Here is a 17,649-nt window from a genome sequence, read left to right as displayed (position 1 = left end):
ATCACTGGGGAGGAAGTCGGAAGAAATAGGGAGGAGAGAGGTCTTACACAACTGAGAGAAACTGGGAGGGTAGGAAGAGAGGAAACTGTGGGCTTGAGGCTCAGCATGTGCCTAATAGTCCTCAGGACAGAGACCCCAAGGTTTTCTCTACTGGTGGCATCCTGACCCTGCTTTGACTCTTGCTTTTCCAAGAAGGAAAACTTGGAAGCTTCTTCTGCAAGGGAAGTTCGATGGGGGAGGTATGATCCTATATCAGAGAGCCTCTAGTCCAGTGTGGGAATATTTAGGCTGAACTTTGAGATACTGGGCATGCATTAAAACAGGGTTAAGAAAACAGTTTTGAGAACAGCATGTAGCAAACAGATGGACATGAGTTAGTTTTCTGCTTGTAATGAGTCTTATTCCAGATAAGCTTGATTTGCTTAGGAATAATTCCTGATACTTTTACTTATTTATTTTTAAAGATTTTATTTATTTATTTGACACAGAGAGAGACAGATTACAAGTAGGTAGAGAGAGAAGGGGAAGTGGCTCCCTGCTGAGCAGAGAGCCCAATGTAGGACTCCATCCCAGGATTCTGAGATCATGACCTGAGCCGAAGGCAAAGGCTTAACCCACTGAGCCACCCAAGTGCCCTCCTGATACTTTTAGAGCAGTCTTGAAATATAGAGGCCATTTTATAGATGGGGAAACTGAGGCTCAGTTATGGGGCAGTTTTCCCAAGGTCATACAGCTTGTAAATGGCAGTACTGGGGCTAGAAAAAGTTTCCTAATTCCTGTTTCACACTAGTGTTTTGTTTTGTTTTCACTGCAACATATGCCTGATAGGAAAATAGACCCAGTTGAGAGAGGATTGAAAGCACAACCTGTCCTGTCTTCTGTCTGCTCACACAGGTGCTTAATCCACAAACTCTTCCTCATTTGCCAATTGTCAGCCTAGGAGCACCATCCAGGGAGCAAGTGATTCAGAGAACGGGAGGGGTGGAAAGTGGGAGCAAGAGGGGGTCCTGGCTGTAGGAGATAGGCCATAAAGTTGGCCGCATCTTAAGGAGATGACTGTCGTCTTTATGGCCTCAGCCCCCAGTCCCCTCTGGCACTCTAGATAGGATGGAGATGTGCCTAAGGGAGTCTTTGACAAAAAAATAACAGAGCATCTTGGGGGGGGTGTTGAGTTTCAGTGAGCTTTGGGGACCTAGTTCAATGTATAAGCTTGAGGAGATTAGTACAGGCCAAAGGTCATGCCCCTGTAGAAGTGTCCAAGCTCTATATGTGTGTTCACTGGCATCTGTGTACCTATGTGTTTGTGTACGTGAGGGGGCTGGGGAAATACTGGTCACGTGAAGTGTGTATGCATGCTTGTGGTTAGTATGTTCTGTGGCATGCATATGAGGCCCTGAGTCCTCCGAGTACCTATGTTATTGCATGAGGGGGAGAGTACGTGTTGTGGCCACACATATTCCTCTTCAGTTCTTCCTTCTCCTATAAACAGATCATGAAGTGTCACCTTCCAAGTGCATTTCTTAGATGGAGGCAGTGCTTGCTGCCTCCCACAACATCTAGGAGTAATCCATGTGCCCCTAGCCTGACTCTTGGAAGGAAGGGGCTATAGAGAGGCTCAGTGTTGATGACTGCTGCTGGCAAATTAGGCAATCAGTAGAGGTAGTAGCCAAACCAGTTTTTCAGTTTAGGTGAGGGAGAATCTACTATTGAGCCCAATTCGTAGCTTCCATCCCTACCAGCATGGCTTCTTTGTTCATGAGCCCATTGAGCAAGCATAGGATGGCTAGGGGAGGAGGGTTGCTGACAGCCACAGAACTGTTGGAAGCTCAAAGATGTGGATTAAAAGATGATTGTCTAGAAGCAGGTTCAGGTGCTTTGGGGAGAATTGTAAGGAAGCTGGAAAAGAGCTCTGAAAAGGTTCTACTAAGGGCTGCCCTTCATGTTGTTAATAATCCCTACCCTGGTGGTTGTGGCCTGGCCTGCAGAGGTGCTCTGTGACCTGGTGGTGGTGACAGGTTTCACCTGAGGAGAGGCTGGCAGCTGGCATCACAGCACATCAGAGCACATAGCATAGTGTTAGTAAATGCTTTTTGTTGGCTTCAGTCTCATTTCAGGAATGGAAGGTACCTCCTGGGTCTCCTGGTTTATCCTAATCCTTGGGTCTTTTCCTTGGGCTCGGTTGACTGTAGTTGCATAGCTCAGGTGTGCCTTGCCATCCCAGGAAGTGACCTTTTGTTTTACTTAGTGCTGTCACTAGCAGGACCAGCCTCTGCCTGTGTGTGTGTGCACGTGCGCATGTGTGTTTCAGATGGTGGTGGAGAATCACCATAGGTTCATGTGGAAGCATGGAACATCCAGGACAGGTTTGTCTGAGCTTGACTAGGGCTTTACTCATGCTTCCTCTGGGACACAGCTCTGTAGGCCATTGTGAAATGCCAAATCAAAGCTTGGAGTGAATGGGGCTGTGGACACTCCTCTATCATTTGCTCTCAGAACTTCTAGGTTCCTCCCACCATGTCCAGTTGCTGCTCACTCACTTTTCCCACCAGCCCATCCTGTGACCTCTGTAGCCCCTGGCCACTTTTCGGGTGGCTTAACCAGTTTCCCAGTTCTCCAGGCCTTGCCATGTTCCTTTGAATCACAGGGGTTTTTTGTAGTTGTACTTTTGTACTTTGTGCTTATCCATTGTTTCTCAAAAGTCATTAGCTGCTTTTCACCACCCGTTCTCTGAGGGTCTGCCCTGAGGGCCTGGCCAGTATTTCTTCTTAGTAATAGCGGTGGCCCATCCGATGACCCATCCCTAGTACCAGCTTTGGGGAGGAGAAGCTCTCCCCTAAACCCAGCAGAGGGTGCTCCAGAGCTCCACTTCCTTGTAAACAATAGTAGCCAGGCCATTCAGTTCTTGGCTTCTGGCCTCCCGGTTATCAGAGCTCATTCCGAAAGGGGGCAGGTTTTCCTTGCTGACAGTTGAGACTGATCACGTGGTCTAAACTGGACTGACTAGTCCTTGGCTTTGAAGCCATGGCTTTGAAGCTGAGCATAGGCCAGTCTAGGGCCAATATTTACATACTTTGGGGCAGCTCCCTGCAGGGTGACCTTGAAGTTCAATAGTACCTTCCTTTCCAGTGTTCCCTCCTTCAGCAACCTCCCTATCCCAGATGCCTCTTTCTCCATTATTTCAATACCTCATCTTGAGGTATAGCTCCCATTTCTGGAAGGGAGTTTGTCAGTCTAGGTATGCCCTGTGGGTATTTACTATTTGGCTAAAAACACTCCACCGCAGTTTCCCCTTTACCCTCTGCTGTGTCCTGAAAACTGCTGGCCTTCCAGCCTTCTCATCAGTCCTGGGGGCACCCTTCTATGCTTCTCTAGGGCAGATCTTAAGTTTCCAGAGCAGTCAGATTCTCCAGAACTTTGCCTGCCATCAGGGACACTCTTCTATGCCTCTGAGTTACTGGGTGATTTTCACTGTCAACAGTAGTCCGAGTGCCCATGCATTTGCCTGGAGAGCTGCTGACACCAGACTTTTTTGCTCACCTTGGCTCTGCTGTGAACAACCATGATCAGGTACTTCTATTTTGACACTTCAATTGGAGATGACCAGTCCCCCCAAGCCCAAGTGTGAATATTTCCAGGAGGTTTGAGATTCCACTGAGTCACTGACTGACTGCATCACTGGGCCTCCCTCTGGGGAAACGCCCTCTGGTTGCTCATTCGAATCCTACAGGGCCTGATGACTCCCCTCCTCTCCTGGGAGTTCTCATGGTGGCCTACAAGCTCCTGTTTTTGCCTCTGCCACCCAAGCAGGCCCCTTGCATCCTCACCACACTTTGCCCCCCTTGTCCCTCCTGCCCTGAGCCAGTATACAGACAGCTTTTGTGAAGCTTCTCAGGGTTTTTACTGCTCTTGGAACCACAGGGGAATAGAAAGGGAAAGAAAATAAACAAGGAAGTTACACAGTTCAGTGCTGACTCCCGAGCTCCACAGGTGGAGTTCTAGTCTGTTCAGTGGCCAAAGAGCCCATGTGTTCCTCCGTCTGCCCTCCCCCCCAAACACATGCCATTCACACCTCTGTTTTGTTAAGCTTGCTAAGAGAACAATGACTCTTCAGTGAGGGATGCTGTAGGGGTATATAAAGGGTCCTGGTTTAGGATGTAGTGAGATCTAGGTTTGAATCCTCAGTTTGGTCTAGGTTTGAGCCTCAGTTTCGTTATCTGTAAAAACAGGTCATTTTTCCCCAAGGTCATTATAAGGATTAAAACAGATGATGACTAGGCCACCATGAGCCTCAGCTCCTGGCTCAGGGGAGAATATTTGTTGAGTTGGTGCTATTGGTGAGGAAGACTGTGTTTCTGTTGCTTAACGAAAGTACCCTGTGTTCAACCCTGCTCTTTTCTCTCTTGCCTACTCCCCAGGAGGCCTCTTCCTGACTGACTACTCCACCTGCTCACCCCGAAAGCTGAGTCCATTCCGCTCCTTTGCCAGCACTGAGCTCTTCCACTTCCATGTTCCCGAGGACACATTCCTGGCTGTTTGGAACCTCATCATCTTCAAGGAGCAAGGAGGAACCTTTGGGGACCACTGCCCAGACCAAAGTGTGACTGTGTGAGTGTCTGAGTTAACATTCTGACACCCACCTCCAACCCTATAGCACTTTCCAAACTACAGTGTGACTGTATGAGTATCTAAACTGACCTCCTGGCCCTGTCCCCTCACCCTTGTCCAGACTGAAGTGTGACTGAGTAAGGGACAAAACTTCTGTCTCCTGACTACTGTTTGACTGTGTGAGAGCCTGAGCTGATGTTTTACTCTTTATGCCCTGACTCCTGACCTGAACATGTTGCTGTATGTCTCAGTATGGGGAATTCACTTGTGTTATTGGCAATGAGTGACAGTTCTTTCTTTTCCCCGTTTCCCGTCTCCCACCCCATTGCCTGTTGTCTTCCTCTTCTCATTCTGGTCCCCCAGGTATTTCCGGTCCGGGGCACCCCCTGTCATCAATCCCCTGCACACACACTTCCCAGGGGACACGGCTGTGCCTGGGGTTTTCTCCCTGACCCTCAGCTGGACACTGCCCAACCGCACCTCAGGCATCTTTAACGTCAGCAGCCCCTTACCTGGGGACTGGTTCTTGGCTGCCCACCTTCCCCAGGCCCATGGCCACATCTCTGTCAAGGTGGGTTGATGCTGCCCAGGGTAGGAGGGGGCCAAAGTTGCTTCTCCATATCTGCTGAATTCCCCTCACAGGCCACCTGACATACCAGCCTTGTGCCAGGGTGGGCAACAGCATAAGGGTGGCTAGGGTGGCCCATGGCTGGAGGCCAGCAGTTTACCTGGTGGGCCAGAGGTCATGATCTTTTGGAGGCAATTTGGGAGCCTTAGGAGGACATAGTGGGTGCTGAAGGGAAAGTGCAGAGTCTGGAGTCAGTCACAGGCCCTGGCACTGTGGAGGAGTGTCCCTGTTAGAAGGTGTAAGGGTTATTCAAGGTGATCAGAAGTCAGCCAGGGACTGGTCATATGCTGCTGCACAAACCCAGGACTGGTCTTGTTCTACATCTTGATTGGTGATAGCCCTGCAGACTCTCATAGGCTCCAGCCCAGTTATTGGTCCATCTGGGAGAAAACATTCCTCTCCTATCATAATTTCAGCTCCCTACACCCTCTGGAAGGCCACAGGAGAACACTCAGGGACAGGGAAATCCTTTCCTGTTAAAAGGAGGCCTTGGGCAGCTGGTGTCTGTCCTGACTGTTGCTTCCCTTTTCTCCAAATGTCAGCTCTGATTTCATAGAACAGAGGTTTTTAAAGTGTGCAGTGTAGGTTCAAAGGTCAGGATGCTTCTCCATTCTGGTTTGGAGGGGAAAGAAATGCCACAAAGTTTCCCTGTCCCTCCCAGGAATGGGCTAGATTTCCTCCTTATAGTGAGAGGATCTATGGGTTTCTTACTCTTGTCCATTGGCAGGAAGGCAGGGTATGATAAGCTGGCCTTTGGCAGAGTGGAGTGGCTACGTGTGTGGGGCCAGTGGTAAGGGTGAAAGACTGAGCATAAGCAGAGCAAGGATTTAAAGAACAGAATGCTGAAGAACACAAATGCTAGTGGGACTTGGCCATTGATAATTGAAAAGGGCAGAAATTTCCAATCGGGGAAGATTTGACTCAGCTGTATCTCTCCAGGCTGAGTTCCCTGAGGACAGTGGCACTGTGACTGCACCAGACTCACCTCTCCTCCTCCTGCTATAGCGCAGTGTTCAGAGAAGGTGTTATGATGATTTTGAATGAGCTGAGAATTATACAGGGACAGGTGCACTGGCACTGCTATTGTCAGCGATGGGAACTGTGGCTGAGGTTGCATCTTAAGGCCTCAGTGATGGGCCTATTTTTGCTGAAAGGGCTGTCCCAGCGAATTTCTTGTCAAGGCCTGGGAGCCCTGTGGATGACAGCATGTCAGGAACTCACCTAGAAATGGCTCTGGGTTCTAGGTAGATCTTGACTCTCATCAGACCTAAGGGTTATTCTATTTCAAGGAATGCCTTAGGTCTTAGGCCAAATCCCAAAGAGCCCATTCCTGATTGTGACTTTGATCCTTGATTCTCTTTGTGAGAACTAACAGGAAAAATCTTTCTGAAGCCCTGCTCTCGTTATTTAAAAGCCCTTCTGAATGAGCAGGAGGAATTGGGTGCCTGGTTTGGAGAGGTCAGAACCAGCCTTGACATAACCATTTGCATCTAAATACAGCAAGTGGGGTCTGGAGACTTGGAACTGCAAGCTGGAGGGCTAGCCGGCAGAACTCCTTAGGTATGGTGATACTAGAGATAAGGTGACACATTTATATCTTGCCCACGAATGACAGCAGACCTGGATATCATGAGAGAGGTAGGTCTTTAGTTAAGGCATCTTCTAGAGACTTGGGGGTGAGGAGTGGGCAAGGATTATCCTTGTGTTTCCTCTAAGAATTTGATTGTCTTTTGGAATCTTATATGGGCTCTAAGGATTCTTAAGTTCTCTGGTGAATTCCCTAGACTCCAGTCTGTGAGTTAATTGTCCAGAGCATTCCACCAGGGCTCCATCTTCTTGATTTGCTTTTTCCTTATATTGTTGTCCTGACTTACTGTGAGTCTTCGCCTCGTGTGGGGACTGAAGAGTCCTGACCATAAGAAGGCAGCACTGTTTCTAGGGCCCTCCCCAGGTTTGGGGATGAGCTCAGACCTCTCTTTAGACATTAGTCCTTGGACACCTGCTTTGTCCCAGACCATGGATTGCATGCAAGGGACACAGATAAATAAGATGTGTATTAATGAGATACAGGAGATGTTTTAAGAGGACAAAGGAGAAAAGGCTAACTCAGTTTGGTAGTATGGTAGAGGTGGTTTTAAGAAACAGGAAGTGAGGCTTGATGTTGAAAAAGCAAGAGAGGGCATTCCAGGTGGTGGGAGTTAGCATGGGCTAATGTGCAGAAGGGAGAACTGAAGTGGTTCAGTGTGGACTGATTGTTGGACTGGGTAAGAGAGCTGGAGGAATGAGCAGAGGCCAGATCGTGAAGGACCTAGAAATTTGAACTTTATCCTGAGAGTGATCAGGACTTGTAAGAGGTTGTTAAAGGGAAGTAACTTTTCTGGTCCAGGCCATTCTCCTGAGCTCTGGTCTTACACTTCTGTGAGCGCCTGTGTCTGTGCCACTCACTACCGTATTCCTAGTACCTGGCACAGAGCCTGGCGTACAGTGGGGGTATGGCCAATTTTTACTGTTCTTTTGCTATCTTCTCAAATTCATAGTGTTCAAAACTGATCTCACTTCTTTCCTTTTCCCCCTTTTCCTGTCCACCTCTTCTGTCTTGACCCATGCCTTCCCTGTTTTGGAGCACATGTTCACTCTGTGGAGCCCAGTCTGCACTGACGGACTGGTCTTTGGACTATAGGTAACATCTGGCACCACATGGCTCATTAGGGAAAAGTTTTCCTAATGTCTGGAACAGTGTTCTCCTCCACCTTTTTCCAGCTCCAAGATTTGAAAGTAAGTGAAAGCAGGTAAAATAATGAAAACAAGGATAAGGAAGGCAAAGAAGTAGATAGTAGAGAAGAAAGGATTTGACTGAATCCATCAACCAGACCAAGTGTAACTCTGTATCTCAACTTGAAGAGATTAAAATCTGCTAACAGTGCTCATTCTGCTCTTCCTCCTCCTTCTAAATTATTATATTTGTGTCTCGAATAGGTAATATATGCACCTGGTACAACATTCAAAAGGTACAAAAGGCATACAGTGAAAAGTAAGTCTTCCTCTTCCTTCACTCCTTCCAGTCCCCACTTCCTCTCTCCAGAGTTAAGTAGTACTAGCTGTTGACTAGTTCCTTTTATTACTCTTTCCTTCTTGAAGTACTTTCTCCTCGTGGCCTTTATGACGTTATAGAACTGCGCTGATTTTCTCCTGCCCACCACTTCTTCTGTCTCCTTTCTTGGTGTCTCCTCTGCTTGGTGCATTTTGTGGGGCCCCAGTGCCTGGTCCTGAGGCAGTTCCTTCTTTATTTCTCCATTCTCTTGCTAGATGTCTCCAGTTTTAAATACCACCTGTAAGTTTTATCTTTGAAGTGTATTCCATGAGTCCTAATTTCTTTGCATCTCAGACTTTATATTTAACTGCTTACTTGGTATCTCTGATTGGATGTCCCAAGAAATGTCTCAGACTTGGCATATACAAATCAAAGCAGAACCCAAACAGAAAATATCTTTGACTCCCATTCTTCTCCCAGCCCAAACCTTTTTTCTCTAGTCTTCTCAGTCAATGGCACTGCCATTCACCATTTGCTTAAGCCCCAAATTTAGGTGGCATACTTGATTCTTCTTTTCCCTTTCTTTCTTTATAGCTAGTCTGTAAAGAAAAAGTCTTGTTGATTCTACTTCTAAAGTATGCTCTGATGCATCTGCTTCTCTCTTTTCATCCTGAGCGTACCTTTCCTGAGCTTTCTCCTGGGCTACCGCGGTAGCCTCGCAGTCATCTCCCTGCTTGCACTCTTGCCCCCTGCAGTCTGACCAGCACTCTTGTGTGTTGATCAGTGCTGACTGACTCAGGGCCAGAGGCTGTTCTGGGTCCTGGGATATTCCTATAGGGAAGGGCAAGTGTCTTTGGGCATCTTAGTCTGTAAGCCCTAACTCAGCCCAGCCATGCTGGGGTTCAGTCAAAGGCCTTCCTCTCCAACTTCTTTCAGACTTGTTCCCACCCTGCTTCTCACTTTGGTCCTCCTGGTTTCTCAAGTGTCCTTGCTTTGGTCCCGTTCCTTACATGACTGCTGATGTTGGCTCAGTTTGGGCACTCTTACTTGGCTTATGCCTTGGCAGCTCCTGAAGACTTGGCTTCTGGTGCCCTTCCTCTCACCCTATCACAGGGTGAAGGCTGCCGCATCTCTGCACCTTCCCTGCTCTCCACTGATTGGATGCTTCCCTCTGCAATAAGGGAGGAGCTTTGATGTGCACATTATATAGTTTAAGGAAGGAGCACATTTTAACCATTAAGGTCATGTCCACTAATCCTTCAGTTAAGCCAACAGCAAGAAAGATGTGGAACAAAGTGTTTCTTCCCCCCCTGGATTGTCCATCTAGCAAGGAAAGGGGTTACCCCTCACCCTTGAGCTTGCTCACTGCAAGGTTATTGTGGCAGTGACTGCTCCCATAGGAAGTGGGGTTGATGAGATGATGTGTGGTAGTATTTCTGATCCTTAGGGTTTGACATCAAAGATGAAGGACATCTGCTGTGGGTATCAGAGATGGAGGTCTTTTTTTTTTTTTTTTTTAAAGATTTTATTTATGTATTTGACAGCGAGAGAGGGAACATAAGCAGGGGGAGTGGGAGAGAGAGAGAGAGAGAGTCAGGCTTCCCGCCAAGCAGGGAGTCCAAGGTTGGACTTGATTTCAGGACTCTGGGATCATGACCTGAACTGAAGGCAGACACTTAATGACTGAACCACCCAGGCACCCAGAGATGGAGGTCTTTGAGCAACTTAGGTAGGTTGAGGAGCTCTCTGAAAGGACCTTCTTTTATATATATATAATATATATATACATAAATTTTAAAGATTTTATTTACATATTTGACAGAGATCACAAGTAGGCAGAGAAGCAGGCAGAGAGAGGGGAGGAAGCAGGCTCCTCGCTGAGCAGAGAGCCCAATGCGGGACTCGATCCCAGGACCCTGAGATCATGACCTGAGCCGAAGGCAGAGGCTTAACCCACTGAGCCCACCCAGGTGCCCTGAAAGGACCCTCTTTTTGTCACCCATTCTTTAACTCAACAGATTTTTAAAAAAATATTTTATTTATTTATTTGACAGACAGAGATCACAAGTAGTCAGAGAGGCAGGCAGAGAGAGAGGAGGAAGCAGGCTCCCTGCTGAGCAGAGAGCCAGATGCGGGGCTCTATCCCAGGACCCTGGGATCATGACCTGAGCCGAAGGCAGAGGCTTAACCCACTGAGCCACCCAGGCGCCCCCCAGCAGATTTTTTTTTAGCACCTAGTATTTGCCAGGTAGTGTGCTAGGCATTGGGAATGCAGTGATGCAAAAGGCACAGAAGAATCCCAGTCAGAGGGTAGTGAGGTCTTCTGGCCTGGTATCATCAAGGCCTCCTTCCAGCCTTGGGGAGCTTTGCTAGAAATCAGTACCTTGGCTGGCTGTTCCACAGAATGGAACCGAGTATGATGTCAGAGCCTGGAGCTTTTGTCAGAATGAGGTTTAGACATTTGTCTTGGTCAAAATAACCACAAAAGTGAACAGTGGCCTCCATTGGGCCAGCATTGGGCCATTTGTCCAGAAGAATAGCAAAGCCTCACCAGGAGCCCTGTCCTCCTCTGACCTGCTGGGGCCAAAGGGGCTTAGGTAGCTGCACATGCCGCAGAGGATGGGCCATAAGGGACTGTGCCCTTGGAGGAGTGAGGAAGCTCTACGTGCTGGGGTGGTGTGAACTGAGTCTACAAGGGTCAGGGATCTGACCCAGAAGAGCCACTTAGATGTGGCTGTCGTGTCCAGTAATGGAAGAAACCCATCCTGATTCAGAAGGAGCAGTGGTACCTGTGGGTCCCCTGAGGCAGAGCTGTGGGAGGGGAGACAGAAAACACACTCTGGCTTCATAAACATCAGAGCTGCCCACAGCTGTGTTGATTCATTTGTTCATTCATTTATTCAGCAGACATTCATCTGTGAAGCATACATTTTACATTAGGCTTCATGTTTGGAGGAGCAAAAGTAAAATAAGACAAGGTTCCTGTTTGCAAATTGCTTACACTCTGGAGATGCCTAGGAGGTAGGGTGGTCCTTCCCTAGCGGTGTTAAAGCAGAGGCTGGACCAGCACTTGGGAGGGCTGAGTAGGGAATAAAGGAAATGAAGATTCAGATTAGGAAGACTGGATGGGTTTGGACTAGAGGCCTCAGGGAGCTTCTAACCCCAGAAGAGAGCCAGCGTTCTGAGTTCTTGAGGGCTTAGAGGGGAAATGGAGTGTTTTGAAATTACCCCAAGGGGCTGTCTAGGAATGCCCAGGAGGAGGGATTAGGGTGGAGGAGGTGCAGGCCTGATTATCAGGATGGTGGTGCTTTGAGCCCCCAAGCCTCAGCCAATGCTGAGGATCATAGCAGATCCTACGCACCTAGGAAAGACAGGTGGAGACCAGGCAGGAGGGACTCAGAGATTAGAGGGACCTCAGTCCTAGTCCTGGGAGCTTTGTTCCCCACCCTTCAGCAGATTCTGTTTGCCTCGCTTTAGTGGCACCCTCGCGGTCTCTCCTCCCACCACTCCTGCTTTTGTCTCAGGGTCTCCAGGACGAGTGTCAGTACCTTCTTCAGCCACAGCTGATTATCCGGCGTTTGCTGGACGTTGCTGTGCTGGTGCCTGGCCGTCCCTCAGAGCAAACCCTCTCGGCCCACAATCGCTCAGCACTGTACAAGTAAGTCGAATACTCCCCTGAACCTGACCCCTTCCCTCTTCTTTCCCTGGCCTCAAAGAGGGAACAGTGTTCTCTTGGCTACTCAGCCTCTCTACCTGTTCCTACTGTTCCACTGGACAACCTGGGCTGCGGGGTCACCCAGAGCCCCCAGGGTGGGTTGGACCCCTGCTTCCCTCCCAGCAAGATGGGAGGAAGCAAAAAAAGTTTCCTGTTCTCCTGTTTCCCCATCCCTCCGTGCTACCTTCTTCCTAAGCATTTTCCTCATTCTGGTGTCCCTCTCACTTTCTCACCTGTCCTTTCTTACCCCAACCTCCCCTTTGCCCAGGGTCTTTGTGCCCAGCTTTACTTACAGGGTTTCAGCACACCTGGTATGTGTGGGGAGCCGCGGGGCATTGGCCTGCCCCCTGACGTTGCGCCTACGTCCTAAGGCCCCACCCCTGCACAACTCAAGCTCTTTGTCCTGTGGCAGTACTTCGGTGTGCCAGCTGGAGCTGGCACTGCCCCCCTGGGGGCACTGGGTCTACGTGCGTGTGGAGATCCCATCCCGGGGTCCTGGCAGGACTGTCCGGTTCCAGCTGTGCGTGCGGTTGCAAGGTCAGAAGCCCCACATCTGCCTTGGCCACTCAGCCTGTGGCAACATTGGTGGCTGGGAAGAGGCAGCCATGGTGGTAGTGTTCATTGACCCTCTGTGATGTCCCTGTAATCTCCCCAACTCCCCAGGCTCCTTCACACTCCCTAAAGCCCTTCCACTTGGAGCTTTGATTCATTGGAAGGCCTTTGAATATTTTTTTGCATTTGTCTGGGGCTAAGTAAGGGACCTCATTACTCCCCTTGATTTAATCTTGTTCAGTTTCCTGGGGGTAGGTGGGAGCATCTAAAACCTCTGGGATACTGTCCTTGCCAAAGCCCATGCAAATCCATGAGAGAGTCCATCATCTGTTTCTACAGTGTCTTCACTGCCCTTGGGGAGGGAGAGATGACCTTGACTCCCTCCACATGACATTCCATTGGCAGTGACCACTAGGAACCCCCCGGGGCCCTATCTTGTGACCCTGGATGCCCCATACTTCCAAGGGACATTTGATTCTAATTCTCATCCCTCCCTACCCTTTGCTAATTCCTATCTGATTCAGATCTGGTTTGTGGGGCTGTAGGTCTTGTGAGGGCAGCAGTCCCCAGCACTGATTTCCTTTGCCCACAGAGTGCCCACAGCCCAGCCTGTCCCGTGTCCTCGTCCCTGGAGCTGCCATGAACATGCCCCAGTCACTGGGCAACCAGCCACTGCCCCCAGAGCCGCCTTCTCTGGGGGCCTCTGCGGAGGGGCCTGGGGCCACATCCCCACCAGAGCACTGCTGGCCGGTGCGCCCGACACTGCGCAATGAGCTGGACACCTTCTCCGTCCACTTCTACATCTTCTTCGGCCCCAGTGTGGCCCTGCCCCCTGAGCGCCCTGCAGTGTTTGCCCTGAGGCTGCTGCCAGTGTTGGACAGTGGAGGTGTCCTCAGCCTGGAGCTCCAGCTCAATGTGGTACTCTTGGTGGAAAGTGGGGTGGGGGGGTTTGCCTTGGAGGGGAACTTGAAGGAGAACATGTCAGGGATGTAGGGGTTCTTACTACCTTCTCAAAGCATATCTGGGTTGCTCTGGGCCCACTTTACAATTAGGGACAAAGTCTCTGTCCAAGACTGATCAACAAACATACAAACATTCCTGAGTGTTGATTCTACTACAGATAGGCTAGGTGAGCCAGGGCAACTCAGAGTGGGCTGTTATCGCAGTTTTATAGGCTAACCTTCTACTTCCCAAGGGCCTTTTTGGCAGGTGTTCACTTTTCTTGCATCTTCTGTGATGGGGAGTTCCCCACCACTTGAGGCCATGCAGTCCATATTTAGACAGCTCTCATTGCTAAAGACTGTCTTGACATTCCATGAAAATCTGCCTCCATGGATTTCTACCCACCAATCTTTGTTTTGCCCCAGAAGCTATATCCAGTAAATCTATTCTTGTCCTTTTTTTGTTTTAATTAATAGACTTGATTTTTTCAGAGCAGTTTTAAGCTTACAGAAAAATTGGGCACAAAGTATGGGGAGTCGCCATATGCCCCCTCTTTCCCTGCATAGTTTCCCCTATTATTTTACATCTTCATTGTGGTACAGTTGTTACATTCCTATCCTGTTTAGCAATCCTTCAGATGCCCCTCATCTCCTGAAAGCCGAACAACCTCAGCATCTTAGACGTCTCCTCCTCCTCTTCTGTCTCCTCTAGTCCTAGTGCCTCTGAGATAAGTGATCCAAGGGGCTTTGACCGGGGTGGCATGCGGTTTTGTGCAGCCTGAGGTCAAGTTTCCTTTTTGAGCTACCACATCACACTGGGGGATTACCTGGGGTTGTGGTGAATTAAGATCTCAGAGTCTTTTCCTTTTTTCTTTTTATTTTCTCAAACCAGCTGTATACATTTACTTTTTTATTATAAAAGTAATAGGATCACAAGTCAAAGCTTTGGAAAGTTGAAGAAGACCTAAAACTGTTTATCTCTTCAGTCCTTTTTCACATTAAGTTCTGTGTTTGTCTACTTGTCACTAAGGAACACAATTTTGTGCCCTGAGCTGGTTCATGTGAACTGCTGCCAATTTCCACCTCGTATTTTTGCAGTGAAACTTTTAACTTGAGTGTAAGAATTTATGTCCATCTTTGAGCCACTGCCTAATACTAGCTTGGGTTTTGGGTCTTACCTGCTTTGTGTAATTCACATGCTTGAAAAGCCAGCATTCTGTACCTCTTAGTTATTATTTTCAGCATTAAATAAGACCAAGCTTAGGGAAGAGCCCTGTGTCAGGCCATTAGTGACTGTCTTAGATTGGCATCGATCCAGTAATTTATGTACTAGGCTCCAGCTCTGCGGGGAGGGGAACCATTTCCCTTTCAGCCAACCTGAGACCTGGTCTATGGCTAGATGTGGCCTTTTGTAGAACATGGCTCAGAACTTTTTAGTCCTCCTGCTGGTAAGGACAGATCAGATTCTTAAACCCAAAGATATTCCTTATTTTCTTTTTTTTTTTTTTTTAAAGATTTTATTTATTAATTTGACAGAGAGAAATCACAAGTAGATGGAGAGGCAGCCAGAGAGAGAGAGAGAGATAGGGAAGCAGGCTCCCTGCCGAGCAGAGAGCCCGATGCGGGACTCGATCCCAGGACCCTGAGATCATGACCTGAGCCGAAGGCAGCGGCTTAACCCACTGAGCCACCCAGGCGCCCCAAGATATTCCTTATTTTCATACTTAAAATCTCTGTTACTCTTACTGCCTTTGGGCCATGACAGTGAGGTCTTGATTTGACCTTGAAACTGTATAGCCTGTTTCAGAGAGCAGTACAACCCATACTTGTTCTTCCTCAGTTATCTTGAGAGTAGAGGCCCCAAACCCCTGCAGCCCCTCACCCTGTCCTTCTCTATATTCATCTGCTTATATTACACCCATCTGCCATGACACTTGCTGCACACCTCAAACAACCCATTATATTTATTCTGAAAGATATATTGGCTCATCTACTCTGATTTTTCCCTCTGAGTATTTTTATTTTTTCCCTTGGAATCAAGAACTGAACATTTGGATTGGAGAACTACATACCTAGAGGACACCTCCCCACCCCCCACCCCCGGCCTTGGCTTCCCACTAGTATGACTTTTATGGAATAATACTTTGATATATTACCCTGGCTTGCACTGAGGGAAGTAAAAGCAAGTTGTATGAAATTCACACTTGTGGTTGAAGATAGGATGCATCACAGAACACGGTGCTTCTTTGATGAGAATTTTCCTGAGAACCACCCATTTGGATGCTATGCTTCTTTTGAGACTCTAATTAAATTTTATCTTATGGACTTGTAAGATAAAATCTGGTAACTCATTATGTTTCCTTTTTTGCTTTGGTTGCTTGGAAGTCAGCATCAAATATACGGCTTACATCTAGGGACAGACTTTATTTTTTTTATCTTGATTTTTAAATTTCCTTCATGCATTTTTAATCTTATTATATGCATTTAATAAGCTACCTCGAATCCTTCCTGAATGAGGTGAGCTTATGGCATTCTGTTACTTTTATTCTTTTTTTTTTTTTTTTTTAAAGATTTTATTTATTCATTTGAGAGAGAGACAGTGAGAGAGAGAGCATGAGCGAGGAGAAGGTCAGAGGAAGAAGCAGACTCCCCATGGAGGTGGGAGCCCGATGCGGGACTCGATCCTGGGACTCCGGGATCATGACCTGAGCCGAAGGCAGTCGTCCAACCAACTGAGCCACCCAGGCGTCCCTGTTACTTTTATTCTTATAGACACTCCTTACATTTATTCCTATGGATATCTGGTTTCTTTAAATCCCAGACAGGTTGCTTCATCCTCCCTCCCCCGCCCCCCCACCACATTTTGTTACCGCTGTTCAGTACCTAGGATCATTTCACCCAGGGAAGAGTACATTTCTTTACACTCCTCCTGCCTTCAGACCCAAGTGAAGATGATTGAAAACGTTACAGTTTCCTTTGTTCACAACTAGTTTCTACATCTAGCAACAGCCCTCCTCATACTCCTTCTTATAAGCTAGATGGGACTGAAACAGGGTGTTCTTTCTTGTTTGAATAGAGTTTAAACAATTCTGCTCAAAGACAACTGGGCCTTGCATTTGCATCAGTCTTTGAAAGATCTATGCTGTGGCGAATCTGGTGTTCTCCAATTTTTCTAAGAATGGGGATAAGAGAGGGAGAGAGGGAGAAAAGAGAGAGAAGGACAGAGAAAGAAAGGAAGAAAGAAAGGCAGGCAGGCAGGCTTTTGCGGTGGAGAGCATCTGCAGGAATGGGATGTCCAGTGAGCTCCTGGAAGGGTTTCTGGAGAGGGGTTAACAGGTGTAGGAGTCTGGGGGTGGTGGGGTGATGGTAGGGTCTAGAGGGTGTGACCGCCTTGTCTTCATACCTGTCCTCCCCAGAGCTCCCTGCGCCAGGAAAACGTGACGGTGTTTGGATGCCTGACTCACGAGGTGCCCTTGAGCCTAGGGGATGCAGCGGTGACTTGTTCTAAAGGTGGGGGTGAGGAATGGGGAAAGCAGAAGAGTCTATAACTCTGGAGCTGGCGACAGTGGGGAATGGTATGGAGGAAGGATGGGCCAGGGAAGGGGTCAGGTGGGTGAAGGTTCTTTAGGTCTTGACCCCATACAGACTCCTCTTCCCTCTTGCTGATACCCTCTCTTCTACCTTCTCCCCTAAGAGTCCCTGGCTGGCTTCCTCCTCTCCGTCAGTGCCACTTCCAGAGTGGCCAGGCTGCGAATCCCCTTCCCACAGACTGGAACCTGGTTCCTGACCCTGCGCTCCCTGTGCGGGGTGGGGCCTCGGTGAGCTGGGTGGGGCCGGGAGGGGCCGGGCGGGAAAGGAGCGGCTTTGGACCCTGCTGATAGCCGGGTGTGCGCAGGTACGTGCGGTGCCGGAACGCGACGGCGGAGGTGCGGCTGCGCACTTTCCTCTCCCCCTGCGTGGACGACTGCGGGCCCTACGGCCAGTGCAAGCTGTTGCGCACACATAATTACCTGTACGCGGCCTGCGAGTGCAAGGCCGGTGAGCGGGCTGGGCTGGCGAGGGAGCCTGGGCGCCGGCTTCCTGGGTTGGGAGTTGGGGCTGGACGGGCGGCGGCACCTTAAATTGAGGATGGGTTTGGAGAGAATGGGAGGCCGGAGACTACCTTCCCTGGCAGTGT

At 48.8% G+C, this 17,649-nt stretch overlaps 1 protein-coding gene across 10 annotated transcripts in view; it reads left to right on the top strand.

Moving 5' to 3' along the window:
* The window catches only part of TMEM8B (transmembrane protein 8B), a 43,463-nt gene that overhangs the window by 16,841 nt on the left and 8,973 nt on the right, over nucleotides 1-17,649 (top strand). For 5 of the 10 annotated variants that reach the window (XM_059411340.1, XM_059411343.1, XM_059411336.1 and 2 more), the window contains 8 exons: nucleotides 4,416-4,605; nucleotides 4,969-5,176; nucleotides 11,789-11,922; nucleotides 12,176-12,516; nucleotides 13,124-13,449; nucleotides 16,889-16,982; nucleotides 17,167-17,290; nucleotides 17,368-17,510. In XM_059411340.1, the coding sequence (XP_059267323.1) occupies nucleotides 4,416-4,605; nucleotides 4,969-5,176; nucleotides 11,789-11,922; nucleotides 12,176-12,516; nucleotides 13,124-13,449; nucleotides 16,889-16,982; nucleotides 17,167-17,290; nucleotides 17,368-17,510 (1,560 nt within the window). Of the gene's footprint in view, nucleotides 1-4,415; nucleotides 4,606-4,968; nucleotides 5,177-8,209; nucleotides 8,265-11,788; nucleotides 11,923-12,175; nucleotides 12,517-13,123; nucleotides 13,450-16,888; nucleotides 16,983-17,166; nucleotides 17,291-17,367; nucleotides 17,511-17,649 lie in introns of those variants that run through there. The other 5 variants (XM_059411338.1, XM_059411337.1, XM_059411344.1 and 2 more) reach the window with 5 other exon arrangements.

Source organism: Mustela nigripes, chromosome 9, assembly GCF_022355385.1.
Source record: "Mustela nigripes isolate SB6536 chromosome 9, MUSNIG.SB6536, whole genome shotgun sequence".
Classification (NCBI taxonomy): Eukaryota; Metazoa; Chordata; class Mammalia; order Carnivora; family Mustelidae; genus Mustela; species Mustela nigripes.
Note: the sequence above shows the minus strand (reverse complement) of the source record. Positions and strands in the feature narration are given on the sequence as shown.